Here is a 25032-nt window from a genome sequence, read left to right on the forward strand (position 1 = left end):
TTGTAGGTTTTCAACTTCCGATGCATTTTGGTTAGATGTGGGCCCACGTGTCACTGTAAAAGAAATTTTATGCTTTGGTTATTTGCTTTATAGTATATATGAATATAATTAACTTTTACGCTATAAGAATTATGTACCGATAGTTTTATGAAAATTATTTTACAAGAAAATAGTTTATTTTATTGAATATTTTTATTATATTCAAATGGTCAAATTTTCACTTCAAATGAAAGGTTTAGATACTTAATTTGTTTTTAAATCATTAAATATATATTTTCTGCTTACCTATTACATTTTTAGCAAGATTCGAGATTTTCGACAAAAATGACGAAAATGCCCATGTGAACCAGAAAACAATATGTTATGTTCTGATTTGGAAATGATTTATAATCCTTCGAATTTTGATATTTGATAACTATTGCTCACCGGGGAAGTGCAAAAGCTGATAAGAGAGTTTTGCGAGGTTTCGATCGACATTCGGGGTGAAGAATGTTTGTTGAGGCTTCGTGACGGTTGTCACGGGCCCGATGGGGAGTTTCGGATCGTGACAGATTGGCTTATGATAAATCGGGCATGATTGGCTAGTTGGTAATTGTATTAAAATACGGATGATTTGTTTACCTTGAAAGGCTGTGAATAAAATAATTGCCATGTCATGCTATTGTAAAGTTTATTGAATTTGTGGATTATATATTAATTATCACTACAGTAGGGGGTTTCTGTGGATTGGCTTTTTAGAGGGGCACGGTAAATCCCATTATATTCTTACCTCGATCGAAGAGGCACGTAGGGTATCTCCTGGGGTAAAGTTTAGGGTTCACTTCACGTTAAACCACCAAGTGAGGGTGAACCCAGCCAACGCTAAGGAACGACTGTGATGTCCAACAAAAAATGTATTTTATGTGAAATGTGAATTTTTAACAGCCTTGGTGGTTTCGGTAGGATGCCTCGGCCAAGGTGTCCACGAGGATGGATTTATGGCACAAACCTAGTTTTTATGAGATTCATAAGCCTTTTTATGTATTTTGAATGAAATGTGTTCTAATGTTGTGACCCAATTTACGATGATTTATTTTATTGTCTCCATGTACTCAACTCTAGATGTTTATGATGATGTCTGTTTACTCACTAGGATTTTATAATCTCACCACCCTCGTTTCCATCCATTTCAAGCTCAGATTAGACTGTAGATAGCTGATCTCATCGAGGACTACTGTGGGATTTGCATTCTCTAAACCGTAGGTTCATAGTCTTCTTTACTTTTGGATATTCGGGGGTCCACTGGTTATTATAAATTAAATTTCATACTCTAAATATCTATACTACTGTATGTAGGAATTTATTTTGCTTTGACGTTGTAAAAATTATTTACGCAGTGTTTTAAAAATATCATTTTATAAGAAAATTGAATATTTTACTTAATATTTCTTTTATTTTCTTATTATGTCCAATTAATCATAATTTCGTTTTAAATGAAGATTTTAGACTTTTAAACTCATTTTGATTATGAATTATGTGTTTTGTACTTGTAATTACATTTTAGCCGGTTTCAAATTTTTTGAGAAAAATGACTAAAATACCCATGTGAGACGAAAATTATTATTTTATTTGTTTTAAGTTGGAAACAGTTTAAAATCTTTTAGAACGTGGTATTTGGTAACAGTTACTCACAGGGGAAATGAGAAGTTGATATTAAAGCCTTGCGGGATTCTGGTTGACATTCGGGGTAATGAGTGTCGATCTAGACGTCGCTGCGGTTGTCACAAGCTCGAGGGGAGTACTGGATTGTGGCATTTCCAATGAAAAAATGTCAAACCCTGCTTTGTAAAATAATTATAACGTCATTTACATGCTCGATAGAATGTTTGTATATTTAGGAAGTTTGAGAAATCGTTAAATGATGATATTGCCCCTAATGGTACCATTGAGTCGATTAAGCCTCGAACTAGTTCAAATAGGAATTTTAAGGTGAAATTAAGAGTTTCACAGCTCAGGGATGACTCAAAATGGTAATTCGGAGTTCGAGGATCAATTCAGAGTCAAACCGGAATTTTCACTATCCAGGGGTAAAATCGTAATTTTACCACCCGAGGACGAAATTGAATTTTTCGAGAGAATTTAGATCAAATTTGATTAAATGGAGCATGATATGAGTATAAGGAGTGAAAATTATGCATTTTGGTAATTTTTCAATTTTTGGGGCAAAAATGTAATTTTTCACTTTACGGGGGCAAAAGTGTAATTTTTAAAAATTTACTCCACCAAAACTTTGGAAAAGTCTACAAATTTCATGGAAGACATGGATAAGTGAAGAGGATTGAGTGGTAGAAAAAGAAAGTCAAAAAGATGACTAGAAAAAAAAATAATAAAATATTCAAAAAGTAAATAAAATAATAATATTTTATTAAGCCTATTAAATGGCTTGAAAATTCCAGAATTATTCATTGGGAGGGTCAGCCAAAACCAGCAGGAGAGAGAGAGAGAAATAAGAACAAACCCTAGAGTGAGAAAATTCAAAGAAAAAGTGTGATTTTTCAAGGAATCAAGTGTTTAAAGGTATGATTTTTCAAGCTTAGCTGAAGATTTATCATTTTCATGCATTTCTCCTTATTTTCCATGATTAAATTATGTGTTTTGATGATGGATTCAAATCTGATCATATGGGTTTAGAGAGAGAAAGTTGTTAGATTAATTTGATTTTGAACTATGTTAGTGTTTAGTGTTAGTTTAGCATGTTTATGAGTAAAACAACAAGAAAAATATTCATTTTCTCCATGAATTTCTCTAGGCCGAATCTAGCCAATGGTGTGTGAGGATGAGGTTGACTTTATTTTAAGAGAATTAGATGGAAAAATGATGAATTATGAGGTTGGAAATTAAATGGGAATTTTTGGTGTAAAAAAATTAAAATTTTTACCCACTAGGGGTAAAAGCGTAATTTGTGATCCGAACTGATAAATTGGACCACATTCATAGTCATTGAGGTATTGTGGATATAATTGGATAATTGAAATTGAAATGGATGGAATTGGAGTTGAATTGGAGATTTTAGAAATTTACACCGTGTATAGGCGAGTTAGGTCGGACACATGATTAAGCGATTGTCCAAACATTTCACACCCTATCTAGTGCATACGCATGGATAAGAGCCTGAAATAATATATATTGATTTGACACAAATTATTGAATTTTTGTGTCATGTATTGTGGATAGGTGGTTAGCTATTTGATACGGGTAAAAGACTACACCCGAGGACCGAGAATAGGAGTATATCTACTCCTAGTACAATGAGTAAACTTACTATCTCTTAATTATCTAGAGTAGATTTATATAATTGTGTGATTTTATGGAAAAATGGTTTAATTGGAAAATTATTGTGTTTTATGGTAAAATGGGATTTTATAAAATAATTTTATAATATTTTTGAAAATTTAATAATGATTTCAAAAATAGAGTAATTGGAGACCTATACTATGATTGTGTTGTTTATCCATGATTTTACATTAATGGCTTATGATAAATGTGCGTATGACTGGTTATTTTTATAATTTTAAGAATATGTGAACTGCTTTATTTGCCTTGAATGTGTTAAGTGAGCCATGTCATACTATTGTGATTTTATTGGTTGGTGGATTATAAAGTGGGCACTGCAGTGACGGGGGTTCCGTGGGCCAGCTTAATTAGAGGGGCACGGTTCTCAATTATTGAGCTTACCTCGATTGGAGAGGCACGTAGGATAACTCCCGAGGTAGGATTTGAGTACACTTCACGCTGGCCACCACGTGAAAGTGGGACTCAGCCAACGCCAAGGAACGGCTGTGTTGTCAGAGGTGAAATGTGTTTGTGTGTGTGACAATAAACAGCCTTGGCGGTCTCGGTAAGATGCTTTCGCGAGGTATCCCCGAGAATGGATTTTTGGCAAGGGCCAAGTTTTTGAAAAGTGCATAAGCCATGTTGAGTAATTAGATGAAATCCAATTATTTATATGAGTTTGGATGAATTATTTTAATTGTCTCCTATTACTCGGCTTTAGATTATTTTGATGATGTTTGTCTACTCACTGGGATTTTATAATCTCACCCCTTCTTCCTATACATTTTTCAGGCTCATAATAGGCAGTAGACTGTCAATTGCATCGAGAAGTAAATTTCGGAGTTGCATCCTAGAAAGCAAGGTTATAGACTTAAACCTTCTCAGTTATTTGGAGGCTCACGTGTCATTGTAATTTAAATTACATACTCCAATTTTCTATATTACAGTATGTATAAATTTATTTTGTTTTTATGTGCAGAAAATTAATTTTTGATGTTTCAAAAATATATATATATATATTGTTTTACATTAAAATAGATTATTTTAATTAATATTTTTATTTTATTTTATTTTTCAAAAAAAAAGAAAAGAAAAAAAGAGAGAGAAATGGAAAAACTGGTACGAAAGCCTTGCGAGGTCTCGAAAGGCATTCGGGGGAAGAATGTCTGTCGAGGCTTCGCGGCGGTTATCACGGGCTTGATGGGAGTTCCGGGTCGTGACAATTCGATTGGTATAAGAGCTTTTGGTTAACAAAGCATGGTTTTAAAGTTTTTGATTTTTATAGTTATTTTAAGAATTCACACTGGCACTGTGTGGCCCCGGGTTGAGTTAAACTAGGTTAAGTTAAGTTGGGTTAGGTAAAGTTGCATGTATGTAGAGTCTGAGATTACCTAAACTTGCTTCGTTTCCTTTTTAGATTACCATGCCTCCTCGACGTGAGCGCCCACTCCCTACTAGATCAGCTAGGAGGGGCAGAGGTCGTCTTAGGCAGGGTCAGCCAGACCTTAGAGGAGAGGAATAGACTGTGTCTCCTTTTCGAGCAACACTTGCTGCTGAACCGGTAGAGATTCCTCCGCCACCTACTGGCATTCCTGCCGTGTCTTCTGAGGTAATCCAGGCAATGGCAGCCTTCTTTACCGCAATGGCTAGTCAAGCTCAAACTAGTCAAGTCCCACCTGTAGTGCCACCAGTTACTCCTTCAGTTCCATTGGCACATGATGTCTCTATTTCTAAAAAGCTGAAGGAGGCTAGACAACTGGGTTGCGTGTCCTTTGTGGGTGAGTTGGACGCCACCGCAGCTAAGGATTGGATTAATCAGGTTTCAGAGACACTCTCTGATATGAGATTGGAGGATGAGATGAAGCTGATAGTGGCTACGAGGTTATTGGAGAAGAGAGCCCGTACATGGTGGAATTCGGTGAAGTCCCGTTCCACTATTCTCCTAACTTGGTCAGACTTTCTGAGGGAATTTGATAGTCAATATTATACCCATTTCCATAAAAAAGAGAAGAAGAGAGAATTTTTGAGTCTAAAGCAGGGGAATTTAACTGTAGAAGAGTATGAGACTCAATTTAATGAGCTGTTGTCTTATGTGCCTGATTTAGTGAGGACTGAACAGGATCAGGCCAATTATTTCGAGGAAGGGCTCCGCAATGAGATAAGAGAGCGAATGACTGTGACAGGTAGGGAGCCCCATAAAGAGGTAGTACAAATGGCCTTAAGGGCTGAGAAGCTCGCAAATGAAAATAGGAGAATGCGAGCTGAGTTGGCAAAAAGGAAAAATCTGAATATGTCCTTCAGTCAGCCACTAAAGAGGAGCAAAGGCTCATTTGATTCAAGGAGTGCTCCTTCTGTTTCGGTAACATCCTCTCGACCATCATTTTCACAAATGCAGCAGAGGCTTCCGAGATTCAGCGGATCTGCAGTGACTACTTCTGAAAAAAGTTTCGGAGGTTTTGATAGATGTAGAGAATGTGGAAGATTTCATGGCGGGGTGTGTTGGGGGCCTTTGCGATGTTTTCATTGTGGCCAGATGAGTCACTTTAGAACTAATTGTCCACAGTTAGGACAGGCCACTGTAGCTGCTCTATCTTCATCAACTCGTACGGACTTGCAGATGAGAGATTCCTCTGGAGCACAACCGAGGCAAGGAGTAGCTATCCGGCCTGATGTGGAGAGTAACACCCTAGTATACCCACCTTCCAGACCACTGACTCATGCGTCAACAAAAGTTTTTACGGTAATGGAAGATGAAGCACGAGTCCAACCTAGAGAAAGTGAATGAAAAGTTAGGTGGGAATGTAAGATAATGATAAGATATGTAAATACTAAGTTCTGAGAGTGTAAATAAAGCTTTCAAGAATAATATAATAAATGAGTTTATGTAGAATATCGCTATGGAATTTTCTTAATGTATTGTGGAAATTGGAGTTCAGAAATGCATAAGACATGAAAGATGAATCTTTGAGGCATTGATGAGAATGAAAGTGCAACCCCACATGTGTAGGGATTAGTAATATGGGTAACTAAAGTGAAGAATGATCCTGAGTGGTTCAAGATTTAAATTTCATGTATGATGAGTGATGTAGGTAGAGCAACGAAAAGAACATCTCAATAGTTAAAGGATTGTGGAAGAATGCTCAAACGAAGGAGATGACATGAGATGTTGAATATTGGATAAAAGCTAATACCCCTATCTTTTCTTGGAGTTTGATAAGTGAAATTTTGGGGACAAAATTTTTTTTTAAGGGGGGTAGTGTTGTCAAACCCTGCTTTGTAAAATAATTATAACGTCATTTACATGCTCGATAGAATGTTTGTATATTTAGGAAGTTCGAGAAATCGTTAAATGATGATATTGCCCCTAATGGTACCATTGAGTCGATAAAGCCTCGAACTAGTTCAAATAAGAATTTTAAGGTGAAATTAAGAGTTTCACAGTTCAGGGATGACTCAAAATGGTAATTCGGAGTTCGAGGATCAATTCAGAGTCAAACCGAAATTTTCACTATCCAGGGGCAAAATCGTAATTTTACCACCCGAGGACGAAATTGAATTTTTTGAGATAATTTAGATCAAATTTGATTAAATGGAGCATGATATGAGTATAAGGAGTGAAAATTATGCATTTTGGTAATTTTTCAATTTTTGGGGTAAAAATGTAATTTTTCACTTTACGGGGGCAAAAGTGTAATTTTTAAAAATTTACTCCACCAAAACTTTGGAAAAGTCTACAAATTTCATGGAAGACATGGATAAGTGAAGAGGATTGAGTGGTAGAAAAAGAAAGTCAAAAAGATGACTAGAAAAAAAAATAATAAAATATTCAAAAAGTAAATAAAATAATAATATTTTATTAAGCCTATTAAATGGCTTGAAAATTCCAGAATTATTCATTGGGAGGGTCAGCCAAAACCAGCAGGAGAGAGAGAGAAATAAGAACAAACCCTAGAGTGAGAAAATTCAAAGAAAAAGTGTGATTTTTCAAGGAATCAAGTGTTTAAAGGTATGATTTTTCAAGCTTAGCTTAAGATTTATCATTTCCATGCATTTCTCCTTATTTTCCATGGTTAAATTATGTGTTTTGATGATGGATTCAAATCTGATCATATGGGTTTAGAGAGAGAAAGTTGTTAGATTAATTTGATTTTGAACTATGTTAGTGTTTAGTGTTAGTTTAGCATGTTTATGAGTAAAACAACAAGAAAAATATTCATTTTCTCCATGAATTTCTCTAGGCCGAATCTAGCCAATGGTGTGTGAGGATGAGGTTGACTTTATTTTAAGAGAATTAGATGGAAAAATGATGAATTATGAGGTTGGAAATTAAATGGGAATTTTTGGTGTAAAAAAATTGAAATTTTTACCCACTAGGGGTAAAAGCGTAATTTGTGATCCGAACTGATAAATTGGACCACATTCATAGTCATTGAGGTATTGTGGATATAATTGGATAATTGAAATTGAAATGGATGGAATTGGAGTTGAATTGGAGATTTTAGAAATTTACACCGTGTATAGGCGAGTTAGGTCGGACACATGATTAAGCGATTGTCCAAACATTTCACACCCTATCTAGTGCATACGCATGGATAAGAGCCTGAAATAATATATATTGATTTGACACAAATTATTGAATTTTTGTGTCATGTATTGTGGATAGGTGGTGAGCTATTTGATACAGGTAAAAGACTACACCCGAGGACCGAGAATAGGAGTATATCTACTCCTAGTACAGTGAGTAAACTTACTATCGTCTTAATTATCTAGAGTAGATTTATATAATTGTGTGATTTTATGGAAAAATGGTTTAATTGGAAAATTATTGTGTTTTATGGTAAAATGGGATTTTATAAAATAATTTTATAATATTTTTGAAAATTTAATAATGATTTCAAAAATAGAGTAATTGGAGACCTATACTATGATTGTGTTGTTTATCCATGATTTTACATTAATGGCCTATGACAAATGTGGGTATGACTGGTTATTTTTATGATTTTAAGAATATGTGAACTGCTTTATTTGCCTTGAATGTGTTAAGTGAGCTATGTCATACTATTGTGATTTTATTGGTTGGTGGATTATAAAGTGGGCACTGCAGTGACGGGGGTTCCGTGGGCCAGCCTAATTAGAGGGGCACGGTTCCCAATTATTGAGCTTACCTCGATTGGAGAGGCGCGTAGGATAACTCCCGAGGTAGGATTTGAGTACACTTCACGCTGGCCACCACGTGAAAGTGGGACTCAGCCAACGCCAAGGAACGGCTGTGTTGTCAGAGGTGAAATGTGTTTGTGTGTGTGACAATAAACAGCCTTGGCGGTCTCGGTAAGATGCTTTCGCGAGGTATTCCCGAGAATGGATTTTTGGCAAGGGCCAAGTTTTTGAAAAGTGCATAAGCCATGTTGAGTAATTAGATGAAATCCAATTATTTATATGAGTTTGGATGAATTATTTTAATTGTCTCCTATTACTCGGCTTTAGATTATTTTGATGATGTTTGTCTACTCACTGGGATTTTATAATCTCACCCCTTCTTCCTATACATTTTTCAGGCTCATAATAGGCAGTAGACTGTCAATTGCATCGAGAAGTAAATTTCGGAGTTGCATCCTAGAAAGCAAGGTTATAGACTTAAACCTTCTCAATTATTTGGGGGCTCACGTGTCATTGTAATTTAAATTACATACTCCAATTTTCTATATTACAGTATGTATAAATTTATTTTGTTTTTATGTGCAGAAAATTAATTTTTGATGTTTCAAATATATATATATATATATATATTGTTTTACATTAAAATAGATTATTTTAATTAATATTTTTATTTTATTTTATTTTTCAAAAAAAAAGAAATGAAAAAAAGAGAGAAATGGAAAAACTGGTACGAAAGCCTTGCGAGGTCTCGAAGGGCATTTGGGGGAAGAATGTATGTCGAGGCTTCGCGGCGGTTATCACGGGCTCGATGGGAGTTCCGGGTCGTGACAAAAAAGGCCTATTTCCAACGAAAATTTTCGTTGGAAATAGCCAAATTTTTTGTAGTGTTTGTTCCACAGCTTAGACCAACAAACTTTGAGGTGATTATTTTCTCCAAATAGAGCATTCTCAATACTTTTCCACACTAGAGAATTGGTTAAAAATGGTCAATGGATGACATTGTTATTAGGAAGCTAGCAAACACTTGAAGGAGTAGAATGTTGCTGCTGTTGCAAGTGGCAAGAATAGATACACATAAGATCTGCTTTGAACACAAATGTGAAATCTTACCTTAAGTAAGAGAATAAGTTAAGAAAATTTCTAGGTGAGCATGCATGTTTCATATTTTGAATACTGAAAATTAAGTTTATAAGCTTAGAAAATTCATGTTTTATTCCATAAAGAAGATTTACAAGGATTAATGTAAAAAGGAGTTCAAATGGACAACTTTTGAGTTTATTTATGCTTGTTGGAATCTACCTATTGATAGATGTTCTTCATATTTTAATACATACAAACTCAAAAAAGTTTTTAAGGGAATGAAGAACATTTATCGATAGATAGCAACCTAAAAGGTTTTTAAAATAACCCTGAAACCTATCTATCGATAGATGACCCCGATCTATCAATAGATGACGCTGTTTTTAGAAAAATAAAAAAGGTAAAACCATATTTTCACACTCTAAACTATAAATATGTCACATCTTTTGAAGATTTGTAGCCCTCAATTGTTTTTGCAAGATACTTTCTAAATCCTAAACTCTCTCAAACCCATTTTAACCCAAATCACGATTTTTGATGATTTGAAGCTCGATTTCGAGTTTTTATGAACAAAATGACATTTTTCAACTTTGAAATCTTTAAATCTTGAATTTTCAGAACTAAAAATGTTGTCTTTGTGCCTAGATTTTTTTGTTGGTTGCTAAAGCCCAAGGTTTTGTGATTTTCTTTAGAATCAAAGCTTACCTAAGTAAGGATGCTAAACACTACAAAAAAATCAGCCTTTTCCAACGAAATTTTTCATTGGAAAAAGGCTAAATTCCGTTGGAAATTTCGTCTGTAAAAGCCTGATCGGTAACACTTTCTGTAGGAAATCCGTTGGAAATTTCCAACGAAAAATTTCGTTGGAAAAATTTACTTTGTGACATCTCTCCCATGAACATTCTGTTGGAAAACAATGCAGAAAGAAAATCTGTTGGAAATTTCCAATGGATTTCCAACGAAAATTCCGTTGGAAAACAATGTAAAAAGAAAATTCATTGAAAATTTCCAACGGAAATTCAGTTGGAAAACTCGGGAAAAAGAAATTCTATTCGAAAGTTCCAATGGAATTTTTATTGGAAAAGAGAATTCAGAGGGAGAATTTCATTGGAAACGGTGTTCCAACGGAAAATTTCGTTGCAAACGATTCCGTTGGAAATGAGTTTCCAACAGAAAATTCGATTGGAAATTTTCCAACGGAATTTTCTGTTAGAAACTTATTTCCAACGGAATTTTCTGTAGATAATTTTTCTGTTGGAAATGGATTTCCAACGGAAAAACCTTGAAAATTCCATAGGAAATTTAATTTCCTATCCTTTTCATGATGCTTTTTTTTTTAAAATTACCCATTTTCATTTCAATTATATGTTATCAATTCACTGCATTAGACTTTCAAAATATATAAAAGAAATATACATTAAAAACCAAGATACAAAGTCGAATTCCATATAACTAAAATTACCCTAAACACATAATGACTAAAAAAGTAAAATACATATAAATAAAGCTATATGTATTATTAAACAGCTATACTAAAAAGTATATAAGTGTAGCAGTGAAAAATAGGCATCATATCATGAAATGTTTTGTTCTTAACGCTCCAGATTTTAGCTTGAAGGTCCCGCATCTCCTTGTTTTGAACGCTCATTACTCATGATCATGGATTCCATACGTGCCATAAATTCACTCATGCTTTTTGCCATTGCATTCTTAATTTCTTCACGTATTTCGACACATATCTTACCCAAGTTTTTTGAAAGATGTTCCACTTTTTCTTCCAATGCAATTGAGGGACTGGTCACATTTAGGTTAATAGGGCCACACGTAGACTTAGATGTGGCAACATTACTGTGCGCTCCAATAAGTAAGGCTATAGCAGGCACCCGAGTACCAACCCATACATGTGAGTGCGTGTAGTCTCCATCCCTTCAATTGCTTCAGCCCAAGCATGCGGATCGAATTCTGGTTGAGAAGATGAATCCTCACCATACTTCTGCGATAGTACAGAATTATACATTTCCTACATAAAAAAATGACTAAGCTTATTATTCAACTAGATAATCAACTTTAACGTAAAAATTAATCAATTTTGTACGTACACTCCTAGACTTAGACTTGTTATCTATAAAATCACCATGACCACCTAAACGATTATGAGTACGGTTGAACACTTTCAAAAAGCTAACATCTCGTTTGAGCTCAATTGCCTGCATTTATTTACAACTATATATAGTCAATCATAATCGATATATATAAAAAACATGTAAGGACAAACCAAAGTAAAACTAATAAACATACAATTTAAATTTAATTTGCAAGAAAACCTAAACCCATATAAACGCGAAGTAAGATTAATTCATACCATCCTTTTTGCATGGACCACAAATGGAACTGAACTACCAATGTGCTTTGGAATGCTTCCTTCTTTTGGCTTTAAACGGTTTTGCCTTGCTTTTCTGGATTTGTTTTGCCATTCTTCTGTATGCCATACCGTATCAATAAGGGCATCCCATAATTCGTTTGTAATCCATTCCCTTGACATGCCTTTACAATCTCTAATGTTGTTTGTTTTGGCTTTTGTCATTGCTTTGGTCCTTTCTTCTGAAAGCATAACTCTTAACCGATCGAACAAATTTTTTTCCATATTCGTCGAACCAAAACATCTTGATTTGCAGACCAAACACATTTTTCCTACAATAAAATATTAGCGTCATTAAAAACATTTATACAAATGTATTGAAAACAAAAACTTATAATTTAATTGAATAACAAGCATAGTACCTGAAATTTTTGAAACATTAACTCCTTTATATCATTAGGGACTTTCCTTCATGTCGACCATGGACCATTGAAGTGATTTTTGATGATCCTTGTTATTGTAGCTGTGACTCCTCGCTCAAAAAAAGTAGTTGTAAAATATATAAAAAAAAAAATTTATTAAAATTTATAACAAATATAACAATTTCATTAGCAAATATAACAAATATAACAAGATAACTTACCTCTCCCCAATAGGAGTTATACATAATCTGTCAGATTCGAAGTTAAGCGACGATACATCCAAGAGCGATCTCTCGTCATTTTGTAATCCTAAGTGTCATAGAATATAACAGTCAAGAGTAATTTCCACTGTTGTTTACAATAAAATTGGTTAACAACTACATTCCAATATGAATTTTTAATTATTATTTTAAAAATTAATAACATCTGAGGATAGTATAAATGCTTCCATACAAGAATTAAAACAAAAAAAAAAAGATGGTATACAATTGTAACTTTATAAACGTGTAGATAAATTCATATTCACGAGCTTATCTATGTATTAATGAGTTTCACGTATCCTACAAAACCAAGTAAGTGAGAAATGGCGAAAACTCTTATACTTTTAATTTTTGACTCAACTTAAGCACAACCAATTGGACCTGACCTCATGATAACTTTTTTTATGATAAAAGTAATCAATTTCCAACATACGCAAGGATTTGCTAGTTTTTTTCAAGGAAAGAGTTTATATTTTTTTCATTAATTATTCAAAAATTAAAAAATATTTACATACAAAACCAATTAGTCATTTTCCCAAGAAATAAGTAAATAATTAATTTTTAAAAATTACACATATAATTTGTAATTTTTTCATATTTTATGTCGTTTATATCTTCTCCAGTTTCAAGCAGCTTTAGGAAAGTGACCAATTTAATATCATGACTTGACCAATTAATGAATATTAAACTTAAAAGTCTCCACTCTTCTTTGCTTATCATCGGGACAATATGTTTGGCTATACTGCATGTCTTTGATCACAGATAAAAGGAGCATGAATAGGTGGGAATTTACATCAAGTATTTAATTTGAACCATAAATCAATTAAGCCTTAAATCAATTATGCTAAAGTTAATTCACGTGGTTTTTATCAGTCTCCAATTGTTACAGATTTTAGGTTTGACTGTATTGTTGTTCTTTTCTTATGTCTTAAAAGTGTAATTCATCCATGGAAGACAGTATTATTCTTCAATATACACTACAATAAAAAATTAAGGTAATAATGATAATAATAAAAGAGTCCATCAAATTAATAAGGTAAATAAGCAATCAATCCTTACTATTTATGGGAATTGTAAATACTGGGCTGAGAGGGTAAAAAATACCTATGCTTAGTGACACTGACGAAAAGTGTTGGAAGATGTGGACAACAACAGTAGAAGATGCAGAGATGAGAGAACTAAAGCTGAGCAACTGATTTAAGCAGCAAACTTCTGAACCATTCAACTAAAAGAGATTTACAATAAGTTTTAGAAAACAAAATATCCAGCAACAGTGTTTAGCACTCAAAATCAGGTAACAATGTCAGCAAATTGTATGCTACTCACGATTTTTTTTGTACTGTACCCTATTTTTTCAAATTGTAATTGTACCCCTAAAGAAGTCCAAAAGCAACAATTTGTAGCAATTTGATAGCCACTAATAATTTTGGTTTTTTTTATTTAATTTAACTAAGGAGACAGTTGTTCCTTCTATGTTGACAATCACAGAACTTCTAATATGTTGATTTTATTGAAAGAACTAAATCAGAAAAACAAATGTGAGACTTATGATTGAAATTATGGTATGTATATAACTACATATTTTACAATCTTTGAGCGTGCATATATATTACATATGTTCTTTCATTAGGTAATGCATGGTTCATGAATAACAGAATATTGTTTATTAACTCGAATCCTATACCATATCAGTAAGATTGTTAAATAAGTACATTCCAATAACTCATTGAACACATATTTAATATTTCTCTTTGACGGGATACTAGTTTAAATGACAAAAGGTTAGCAAAACTAAAGAGCATAATCCCTCATCAATGGTTCAGCTAGATTCCTTCCTAAGGAATAACACTGGTTAACCTATAACCTTGCCTATTAATCATTTCTAGAATCAAATGTGAAGTTAAACGCTATAAAGCAGTCATTCATTCGTTCATTCATTATTGAAAGACGTAGTTTTAACTTTTAAGTATTGATGTCGTAATAATAGTAGCAGTAATTTGGCATGGATGAAGGAGAAACAAAACTCATAATAAACCAAAAATTAACATAATTAACAATAAAATCACATCATCTCTAGCTAACAAAATGAAAGTTCATCTTAATCCTTGGCACCAGTAGCTAAACATAAGTATCACAAAACATTACAAAATAACCAAGACTTAATCCATCAAAGATAGCAAATTCTTACCGTCTTCACCTTCACAGTTCTTACTTCTTAGATCAGTTAGGTCCCCTCTTTTTGCCAAATCCAACCACTGCAAAGACCCCAAAACAAAATAAATTACTTGTCTCAATTAATACATATTCATATATTCTTTTATATTCATTTAATTTCAGTGAAATTTAGTTCACAGTAAAAGTTTTTCAAAGAGCAAAAGCAAATCCCATTTCTAGAGGAAAAGTTCCCCAATAAAAATTAACTATAAACAAACATAACACTGACAAAGTAACAAAAAGATTTGGTTTTTGCACCCATGAAAGAACTTCAATAAGCTCACAATCGAATATACAACAATAAGAAATAATCACCTGCACTGAATATTAATAAGCTCACAATCGAATATACATACATATTAATACAATAGGATATATATAGAATTTTTTTGTGAATAATGCATACATATATATATATATTAACTTAATTATAAAGTTATATAAAGTTGTATGTAAACATATATGTATTAACTCATATACATGTATGTAAACATATATATTAACTCATATACATAAAGTTGTATGTGTAAAGCCTGACCTTATAAAATGCTTGACAAGACATATATGTGATGGATAGCATGTTTGCATGCTAGGAGAGTCCCGAAAAATTTACAAAAGTCGGTATTGTACCTAGAGGTACAACAAAGTTGATTTAAGCTTCGAACTAGATCAAATAGAGATTATAGGGCGAAATTGAAAATTTTACAGTCCAGGAATGATTTAAAATGGTGATTTGGAGTTCGAGGATTAATTTGGAGTCAAACCAAAAATGTCACTATCCAAGGGTAAAATGGTAATTTTGCCACTCGAGGAAAAAATGAGAATTTTTTTGAAAGATTTTGATCACATTTGACTTATTGGAGTATGATTTGAGGTTGAGAAGTGAAAAATTGTAATCTCGGTATTTTTCGGAGCATAGGGGTAAAATGGTAATTTTGCACCCCAAGGGCAAAATTGTAATTTTACACACCCAACACTTGTCCAGCACATGGATTTTACCCAATATTATCATAGATAATTGAAGGAATTTATATGGTGGAGAGAGAAAGCTTAATAGTTAAGAAATGACACATGGACCAATAATAAGGTGACGTGTGTCAAGTTTATAACCATTTATTATTTAACTTTAAAGTTAGCACAAAATCAGCCCATTTTCTTCATATAGCCGGCCAAAGGAAAACAAAAGGAAGAACAAAGGAAGAAAAGAAGAACAAGAACCCTAGGTGGGAAAATTTAAGGGAAAATTAGTGGATTTCAAGTAATCAAGCAATCAAAGGTAAAATTTCTTGATTTTGACACGTGATCTACCTTTCCCATGCATTTCTCCTTATTTTTCATGGTTAAATTTCATGTTTTCATGGTGAATTCATGGCTGGCCGAATGGGTATGGAGAGAGAATGATGTTGGATTGATTTGATTTCAAGTTATGTTAGTGTTTTTAGTTAGTTAGTGATGTGTAGCAAGAAAAGCCAACAAGAAAAATTCATTTTCTCCCATTACCCATAAGGGGCCGAATTTTCTACTGAGAATATTGAGGCTGAAATTGATGATATTTCATGATATTTTGGTGATATTTGATGTTTGGAGAGGTTAGAAATTAAATAAGAAATTTTGGTGTGAAAATCTAAATGTTTGCTCAACGTATAGACATGTGTGATTATTGACCCGGGACTGATAAATTGAATCTCATTCACAGTCACTGAGGTAATTTAGGTATAATTGTAGTGTAGAAAGTGAGAAGAATTGATTTGGAGTTAAATTGGAGATTTTAGCCGATTAGACCGAGTATAATGTGACTTAGGTCGAATATCACATTTAAGCGATTAATCAGACATTTTGCATTCCATATCATGCATTAGTCTTAATTAGTTTAATTTCTATTTAGTACCAATGTAGTAAGTTTCTCGATTTTGTACTATGTCAAGGTGGTGAGTCCTCCGACAAGGGCAAAGAAATTGTACCCGAGGATCGATAGTTGGAGTACTATAAAAATTCGACTCTTGAAATAGTGAGTAACCTTACTATCGTCTTAATTATCTAAAGTGGTTTTTATCCGATTTTATGATTTTATGGAAAATGAGTTTAAATGGCAAATCTTTATGATTTATAAACAAAATGTGTTTAAACGAAATGATTTTATAAATTGTCTTAAAATTGAATAATGATTTTGAAAAATAGAGTAATTGGAGACCACTGATATGTTGTAAATTTATGATTTGAATAAATGACTTACGTTAATGTCTTGGCATGTCACAACTCGGCACTCCTTTCGAGCCCGTGACAACCGGCTCGAAGTCTCAGTAGATATTCATTACTCGGAATGTCAACCGAAACCTCGCAAGGCTTTTGCATCAGTTTTCCACTTCCCTTATGAGCAATAGTTACTAATTATCGAGTTTTAAGAGAATATAAACTATTTTAGATAAAAAACAATCAAAATAAAATTTTTGCTACACAGGAGTATTTTGGTCATTTTTACCTAAAAATTTCGAAACTTGATAAAAATACAACATATGGTAGAAAAATATCCATTTCCGATCAAAAATAATTTTTTCTAATCTAAATCATCCATTTGGAGTGAAAAGTTGGCTAATTAGACTAAATAAAAATATTCGATAATATATTTCATTTTTTTATAAAACAATTTTTATAGAACTATGCATAAATAATTTTTGTAGCGTAAGAACAAAATAAATTCATACACATAGTGATATAGTAAACCAGGTATTCAAAATTATCCTACAGTGGCATATGGACCTCGAGATAACCAAAAGTGTGCAAGAATGTAGACCTACGATTTCTAAGGAAGTAAGTCCAAAAGAAATCCTTGATGAAATCGACTGCCTACAGACTATCCTGAATCTGAAATGGTTAAAAAGAAAGGGTGAGTTTTCATAAACTCAGTGAGTAAATAAAGTCCGTCATTAACTTCTAAAGCCGAATAAATGGAGACACTTAACTTTTCATCATACCATAATCCACAACATTTTGTACTTCTTTCAAATCATATAAAACAACACATTTTGTCACGACCCGGAACTCTCATCGAGCCCGTGACAACCGCCGCGACGGCTAGATCAACATTCATTACCCGGAATGTCAACCGAAACCCCGCAAGGCTTTAATATCAGCTTCTCATTTCCCCTGTGAGTAATTGTTTCCAAATACCACATTCTAAAAGATTTTAAACTATTCCCAACTTAAACAAATAAAATAATAATTTTCGTCCCGCAGGGGTATTTTGGTCATTTATCCCAAAAATCTCAAAATCATCTAAAAATATAGTATGTAAGTGGAAAACATATATTTCATAATCAAAAATCATTTTGGATATCTAAAATATTCGTTTAAAAATGGAATTATGACTGTTATAATAAAATAAAAATATTAAATAAAATATTCAATTTTCACATAAAATGATATTTTAAGAACACTGCATAAATAATTTTTATAGCATAAAAGCAAAATAAATTCTTACATACCGTAATACAAATAACCAAAGTATAGAATTTAATTTATAGTGACACGTGGGCCCACGAATGACCAAAAGTATCAAAAGAAATGAACCTATAGTTTTTGGATGTGGCAAGTTCAACTGTAATCCTCGCCGATATCAGTTATCTACAATCTATTCTGAGCCTGAAATCGGTGGAAATAAGGGTGGTGAGATTATAAAATCCCAGTGAGTAAACAAACATCACTCAAAATATCTAAAGTCGAGTAAAATGAGACTATTAAAATATTTCATCAAACTGTAATTTATCATCTTTCAACTTATTTCAACCAAATGAAATCAATTTATTTAAAGCAAGTAATCAGTATGGCTTATGAATTTCTTAAAAAGCTTGGCTCATGCCAAAAATTATTATCATACTCAGTTATTTGGGATACTTTGGCCGAGGGCTATCCCAACTGAGTCCGCCAAGGCTATTAGAAAGTCATGTTTTTATTTTAAAAACATAGTCGTTTCTTGGCGTTGGCCGAGTTCCCCTTCACGTGGTGGTTTGGCGTGAAGTGAACTTTAAAGTTATACCTCGGGAGTTACCCTACTCGCCTCTCCAACCAAGGTAAAAATATAACAGGATTCCGTGCCCCCCTAATAGGCTAGTTTACAGAACCCAACCCACTGCAGCAGGTCAAACCCACCATACAATAAAATTTTGATAACATGACAGGGCTAATATATTACTACCCGGCCTGCAAGGGTAAAATAAAGCAATTCATACAATTCATAAAAAACATAGCCCAGCCAGTCATGCCAATACAATAACATAAGCCATTAATTCAATTTTAAATTTACAACATATCAGTGGTCTCCAATTACTTTATTTTCAAAATCGTTATTTCGTTTCAGGATAATTTATAAAATATTTTCATTTAAACTCATTTTGTTTACAAAACATAAAAATTTACCATTTGAACTCATTTTCATAAAATTCACCAAAACCGAATAAAAACATATTTTAGATAATTAAAATGATGGTAAGGTTACTCACCGTGTCTAGAGTGGGGATTTTTGGAATACTCAGATTACTGGTCCTCGGGCGCAATTCCCTTGTCTTTATCGGACGACTCACCACCTTGACATAGTACAAAATCGAGAAATTCACCACATTGGTACTAAATTGAAATTAAACTAATTTAGACTACTAATGCTTGATATGGAATGCAAAAATGTCTAAATTTTTGTCTAAATGCGGTGTTAGCCTATTTCGATCTTTTACCCGATAAATCGATATACGCGTCCGTTTAAGCTCCAAATTAATTTTTTTCAGTTTCTATACATCAATTGCACCCAAATTGACTTAATGTCCCTCAGTGTGGTGCAAATTATCAGTCTCGATAGCAAATTACGAAAATACCCCTAGTGGGTAAAATTTTGTATTTTTGCTCTGAAAATTCCCATTATTTTTCTAGGCTCATAATTCATCATTATTCATCATAATTCCTCAAATAAACATCAAGATCAGCAGCCAATATTCCCTTAGAAAATTCGGCATAATGGGTTTCAATGGGAGAAAATTATATCTCTAGCTTATTTTTGCTATATTTCAATATAACTTAACTAAAATCACTTAATTCAATTAAAATCAACCAAAAATCAAGCTCAAAATTCATCCATGGAGGTTTGGCCAGCATGGGTGTCCATAACCACTTTCTAATTTTGCATGGAAATGAGAAAAAAATGCATGGGTAGTGAAAATCACAAGGAAAATCAATGAAATTTACCTTTTCAATGCTTGATTTCTTGATTTCTCTTGATTTTCCCCAAATTTTCAGGTAGGGTTCTTATTTGTTTTTTCCCCCCTTTTCTCCCCTGGTTTGGACGGCTGAAGAAGATGAGAATTCTGGAATTTTTACCTTTTTAAAGGATAAAATAATATAATATTATTTTATTCATTTTTTAATGTGTTATTAATTCCTTAAATTCTAGCCATCCATTTGTTTCCAAATTTTCACCATATACTTGTCCCACATATCCATAGCTTAGATAAAATTCTCAGACTTATCCAAAGTCTTGGTGGAGTAATTTTTGAACTTTACACTTTGACCCCTGGAAAAGTTAAAAATTACATTTTTGCCCCAAAAACTGAAAAATTGCCCGTAGATATATTTTTCATCCCTTATACTCATACCATTCTTCAATTTGTCAAATTTGATCTAAATTCTCTCAAAATCTCAAATTTTGTCCGCGAGTGGTAAAATTACGATTTTGCCCCTACACTTTAAAAATCACCGAAATTAAACTTTTTCACTGCCAAACCCTCAAATTATACTCCAATAAGTCAAATGGGGCCAAAAAAATTCTTTTCTAAAAATTCCCATTGTGTCCTTGGGTGGCAAATGACCATTTTGCCCCTATACAGTAAAAATTTTAGTTTGACTCCAAATTGATCCTTGAACTCCAAATCATCATATTAAACCATTCTGGAACTTTAATATTCTTAATTTCATTTTAAATTCTCTATTTGATCTAGTTCGAGGCTTAAATTTACTTAATTGTACCATTTGGTACATTGTCGTCTTTTAACGATTTTTCTTTCAAGGCTTTCCAAGTATGCAAGCATATTGTCAATCATATGAATGACATGACAAGTATTTTATAAGGTCGGGCTTGACAACACTACCTCCCTTAAAATAAAATTTTGACCTCAAAATTTCATGTATTGAACTCAAAGAAAAGGTGAGGGTATTGTTTTCTCATCTAATGCTCGACTTCTTATGTCCTCCCCTTTATAGGGAATTTCGATTTGTTAACCTCATTTATGTAAAGCCCGACCTTATAAAATACTATTCATGACTTACATGTGATGATAGCATGATTGCATGCTAGGAGAGTCCCGAAAAATTTACAAAAGTCGGTATTGTACCTAGAGGTACAACAAAGTTTATTTAATCCTCGAACTAGATCAAATAGGAATTTTAAGGTGAGATTAAGAGTTTCACAATTCATGGATGACTTAAAATGGTAATTTGGAGTTTGAGGATCAATTTGGAGTTAAATCGAAATTTTCACTAACTAGGGGCAAAATGGTCATTTGCCACTTGGAGACAAAATGGAAATTTAAGAAAAGAATTTTTTGGCCCCATTTGACTTATTGGAGTATAATTTGACTTATTGAAGTATGATTTGAGGTTTAGAAGTGAAAAATTTTAATTTCAGTATAATTTAGAGTATAGGGGTAAAATGGTAATTTTGCCACCTCAGGGGCAAAATTGTAATTTTCCACCACCAGGATATTTTTTCCAGCACATGGTCTTCCTTTGTCTTCATCTTTGACCCTTGACTAAACATGTGGTGGAGATAAAATGTTTAAATTTTTAAAATTTTAAAAACGGGCCAATGACATGATGCCATGTGTCATGCCTTTATTAATTTATTATTTTCCTTTTTAAAAGGCACAAAATCAGCCCATCTTCCACCCCATGGCCGGCCAAACCAGCAAGAAGAGAGAGAAAACAAAAACAAAACCCTAGAGAGAGAAAATCAAAGAAAAAGTGTGAATTTTCAAGGAAATTAAGTGAAAAAGGTGAGATTTTTTCTATTAAGCTTGAGTTTTCTTATTCCCAAGCATTTCTCTTTATTTTCCATGATTAAATTACATGTTTTCATGATGAATTCAATTCTGGAAAAATGGGTTAGGAGAGAGAAAGTTGTTGGATTTATTTGATTTTAATTTATGTTAGTGTTTTTAGTTAGTTTAGCATATTTAGAAACAAAACAACAAGAAAAGAATTTATTTTCTGCCCCAACCATTAATGGCTGAATTTACCATGTAGTGAGTGAGGATGAGTTTGATTTTATTCTAGGAGAATTGGTTAAGGAATAATGAATTATGAGCCTAGAAAAATAATGGGAATTTTCGGAGCAAAAATACGAATTTTTACCCATTAGGGGTATTTTCGTAAGTTGCTGTTGGGACTGATAATTTGCACCACACTGAGAGACATTAAGTTAATTTGGGTGCAATTGAGGTATAGAAACTGAAAAGAATTAAATTGGAGTTTAAATGGACCCGTTAGGAATTTAATCGGGTGATAAGACGAATTAGGTAAATACCGGGTTTAGATAGTTACCAGTGCATTTTTGCATTCCATATCATGCATTGGTAGTCTAAATTAGTTTAATTTTGATTTAGTACCAACTTGGTGAAACTCTCGATTTTGTACTGTGTCAAGGTGGTGAGTCCTCCGATAAAGGCAAGGAAATTGCATCCGAGGACCAGTAGACAGAGTGCTTCGAAAGTCTGCATTCTAGACATGTGAGTAAACTTACTGTCATTTTAATTATCTAGGGTGGTTTTTAGATGCTTTCATGAATTCTATGGAAAAAGGAATTTAAAAAGATAAATTTTCATGTTTTATGAATAAATGAGTTTCAATGAAATTAAATTATAAATTGTTTTGAAATTAATAGTGATTTTGAAAAATAGAGTACACGGAGACTGTTAATTGTGGCAATTTGATTGTTTAAATTAGCTGGCTTATGATAAATCGAGCATGATTGGCTAGTTGGCAATTGTATTGAAATGCGAATTGTTTGGTTACCTTGAAAAATTACGAATTACAAAATTGTCATATCATGTTATTGAGTTTTATTATATGGTGGATTATATATTAATTAATCACTGTAGTAGGGGGTTTCTGTGGACCAGCCTTTTAGAGGGGCACGGTAAACCCCATTATATTCTTACCTCGAATGGAAAGGCGCGTAGGGTATCTCCTGGGGTAAAGTTTAGGGTTCACTTCACGCTAAACCACCACGTGAGGGGGAACTCAGCCAACGCCAAGGAACGGCTATGTTTTCAAAACAAAAACATGATTTATGTGAAATGTGAATTTTAATAGCCTTGGCGGTCTCGGTAGGATGCCTCGGCCAAGGTGTCCCCGAGAATGGATTTATGCCACAAGCCTAGATTTTTATGAGATTCATAAGCCTTTTTACGTATTTTGAACGAGATGTGTTCTAATTGTATAACCTAGTTTATGATGATTTACTTTATTGTCTCCATGTACTCAACTCTAGATGTTTATGATGATGTTTGTTTACTCATTGGGATTTTATAATCTCACCACCCTCATTTCCACCAATTTCAGGTTCAGTATAGACTGTAGATTGCTGATCTCATCGAGGACTACAGTGGGATCTGCATTTTCCAAACCGTAGGTTCACAGTCCTCTTTACTTTTGTTTATTCGGGGGCACTCTTGTTATTGTAAATTAAATTAAATATTTTGGCTTACTGTATTTAAGTATGTATAAATTTATTTAGCTTTTACGCTATAAAAATTATTCACGTATAACTCTATAAATATTGTTTTATAAGAAAATAGAATATTTTACTTAATATTTCTTTTATTTTCTTATTATATTCAAATAACCATAATTTCGTTTGAAATGAAGATTTTAGACTTTTAAACTCATTTTGAATATGAATTGTGTGTTTTGTACTTGTATATTACGTTTTAGCCAGTTTCAAAATTTTTGAGAAAAATGACCAAATTACCCCTGTGAGACGAAAAATTAATATTTTATTTGTTTAAAGTTGGAAACAGCTTAAAATCTTTTGGAACACGATATTTGACAATGGTTGCTCGCAAGGGAACAGAGAAACTGATAGTAAAGCCTTGCGGGGTTTCGGGTTGACATTCCGGGCAATAAGTGTCTACCGAGACACCGCGGCGGTTGTCACGGGCTTGAAGGGAGTACCGGGTCGTGACAATTTACCTCCAATTCAACTCAAGTACTTCGCTTATGTCTATTATTATCCTTTAAAATCATATCAACAATAACCTTCACAATTATGATCTCTTATAACGAGACACTAAGCATGCTTCTATTACTATCATTAAGCTTGAACCATAACTCTATCTCAATCATACCAATTTCGATCGCATTTTATTCTTATTTAGGTATACCAATCACTATCTTATTACTTCATTCCATATCAAACTTCTCGACTTTCATTCATTCATCTTATCCTCATACACTATTGTGTAGTTTACAATATCATTAACACGTCATACTCATTCTTGTACATATCCTCAACGTTCGGGAAAATTAATGGCTTTAATTATTTCTACATATTTCATGTTTACTTTGCATTTAGGAAATTTCAATCTTCTTAATCCTATTAATCCATCTCATATGGCTTAATCGTACTATAGATTATATTCCCTTAACTATTTCTCCAAAATTCCTTAGGTGACCATAAATCGTCTTCTGATAAGACTCTTAATTGTTACATTATCTATACAACTCATCAAATATATTAAGTTCAAATCTCGAACCACTAAAACCATTATTCATTTTAGTTGGGTACATCACTACTCCACACATACATATACATGTACATTCAAATGTCTATATTCCTCATTATGTATACGAGTCTCTGTTTTCAAATGCCTTCAGACTAATTTCTCTTAATTCATTCCCATCCACAATCAAGATTCAATAGAATAATCTTCATAATTCATACAAATTCTCATCATGCCTGTGCATAGTTCCTCATCATTTATATACTTATATTCTCTTCTTATCATTTTCAATTATATGCTTAAGTTTCCTTGTATTGTATATCATTGCATCACAATGTCATCTCCATTGAATTATAATCTATTATGCGTGTATGTTTTATAATCCCATTGGTATCTCAAAAATTTATCTTGAATTGATCATTGCATCTTATGCAATACTACTACAATTCCTAAAAGTCATCCTTATTCCT

At 33.0% G+C, this 25032-nt stretch overlaps 1 protein-coding gene across 1 annotated transcript; it reads right to left on the minus strand.

Annotated features, from left to right (window-relative positions):
- Positions 1 to 11419: 11419 nt before the first annotated feature.
- Positions 11420 to 12133, minus strand: LOC148761179 (uncharacterized). The gene is made up of 3 exons (XM_088809258.1): positions 11912 to 12133; positions 11649 to 11756; positions 11420 to 11569 (listed from the first exon to the last, which is right to left on the minus strand). Exons 1-3 carry the CDS (start codon positions 12131 to 12133, stop codon positions 11420 to 11422), a joined length of 480 nt encoding a protein of 159 aa, XP_088665384.1.
- Positions 12134 to 25032: the final 12899 nt, after the last annotated feature.

Source organism: Theobroma cacao, chromosome 8 (assembly GCF_053813885.1).
Source record: "Theobroma cacao isolate CCN51 chromosome 8, ASM5381388v1, whole genome shotgun sequence".
NCBI classification, from domain to species: Eukaryota; Viridiplantae; Streptophyta; class Magnoliopsida; order Malvales; family Malvaceae; genus Theobroma; species Theobroma cacao.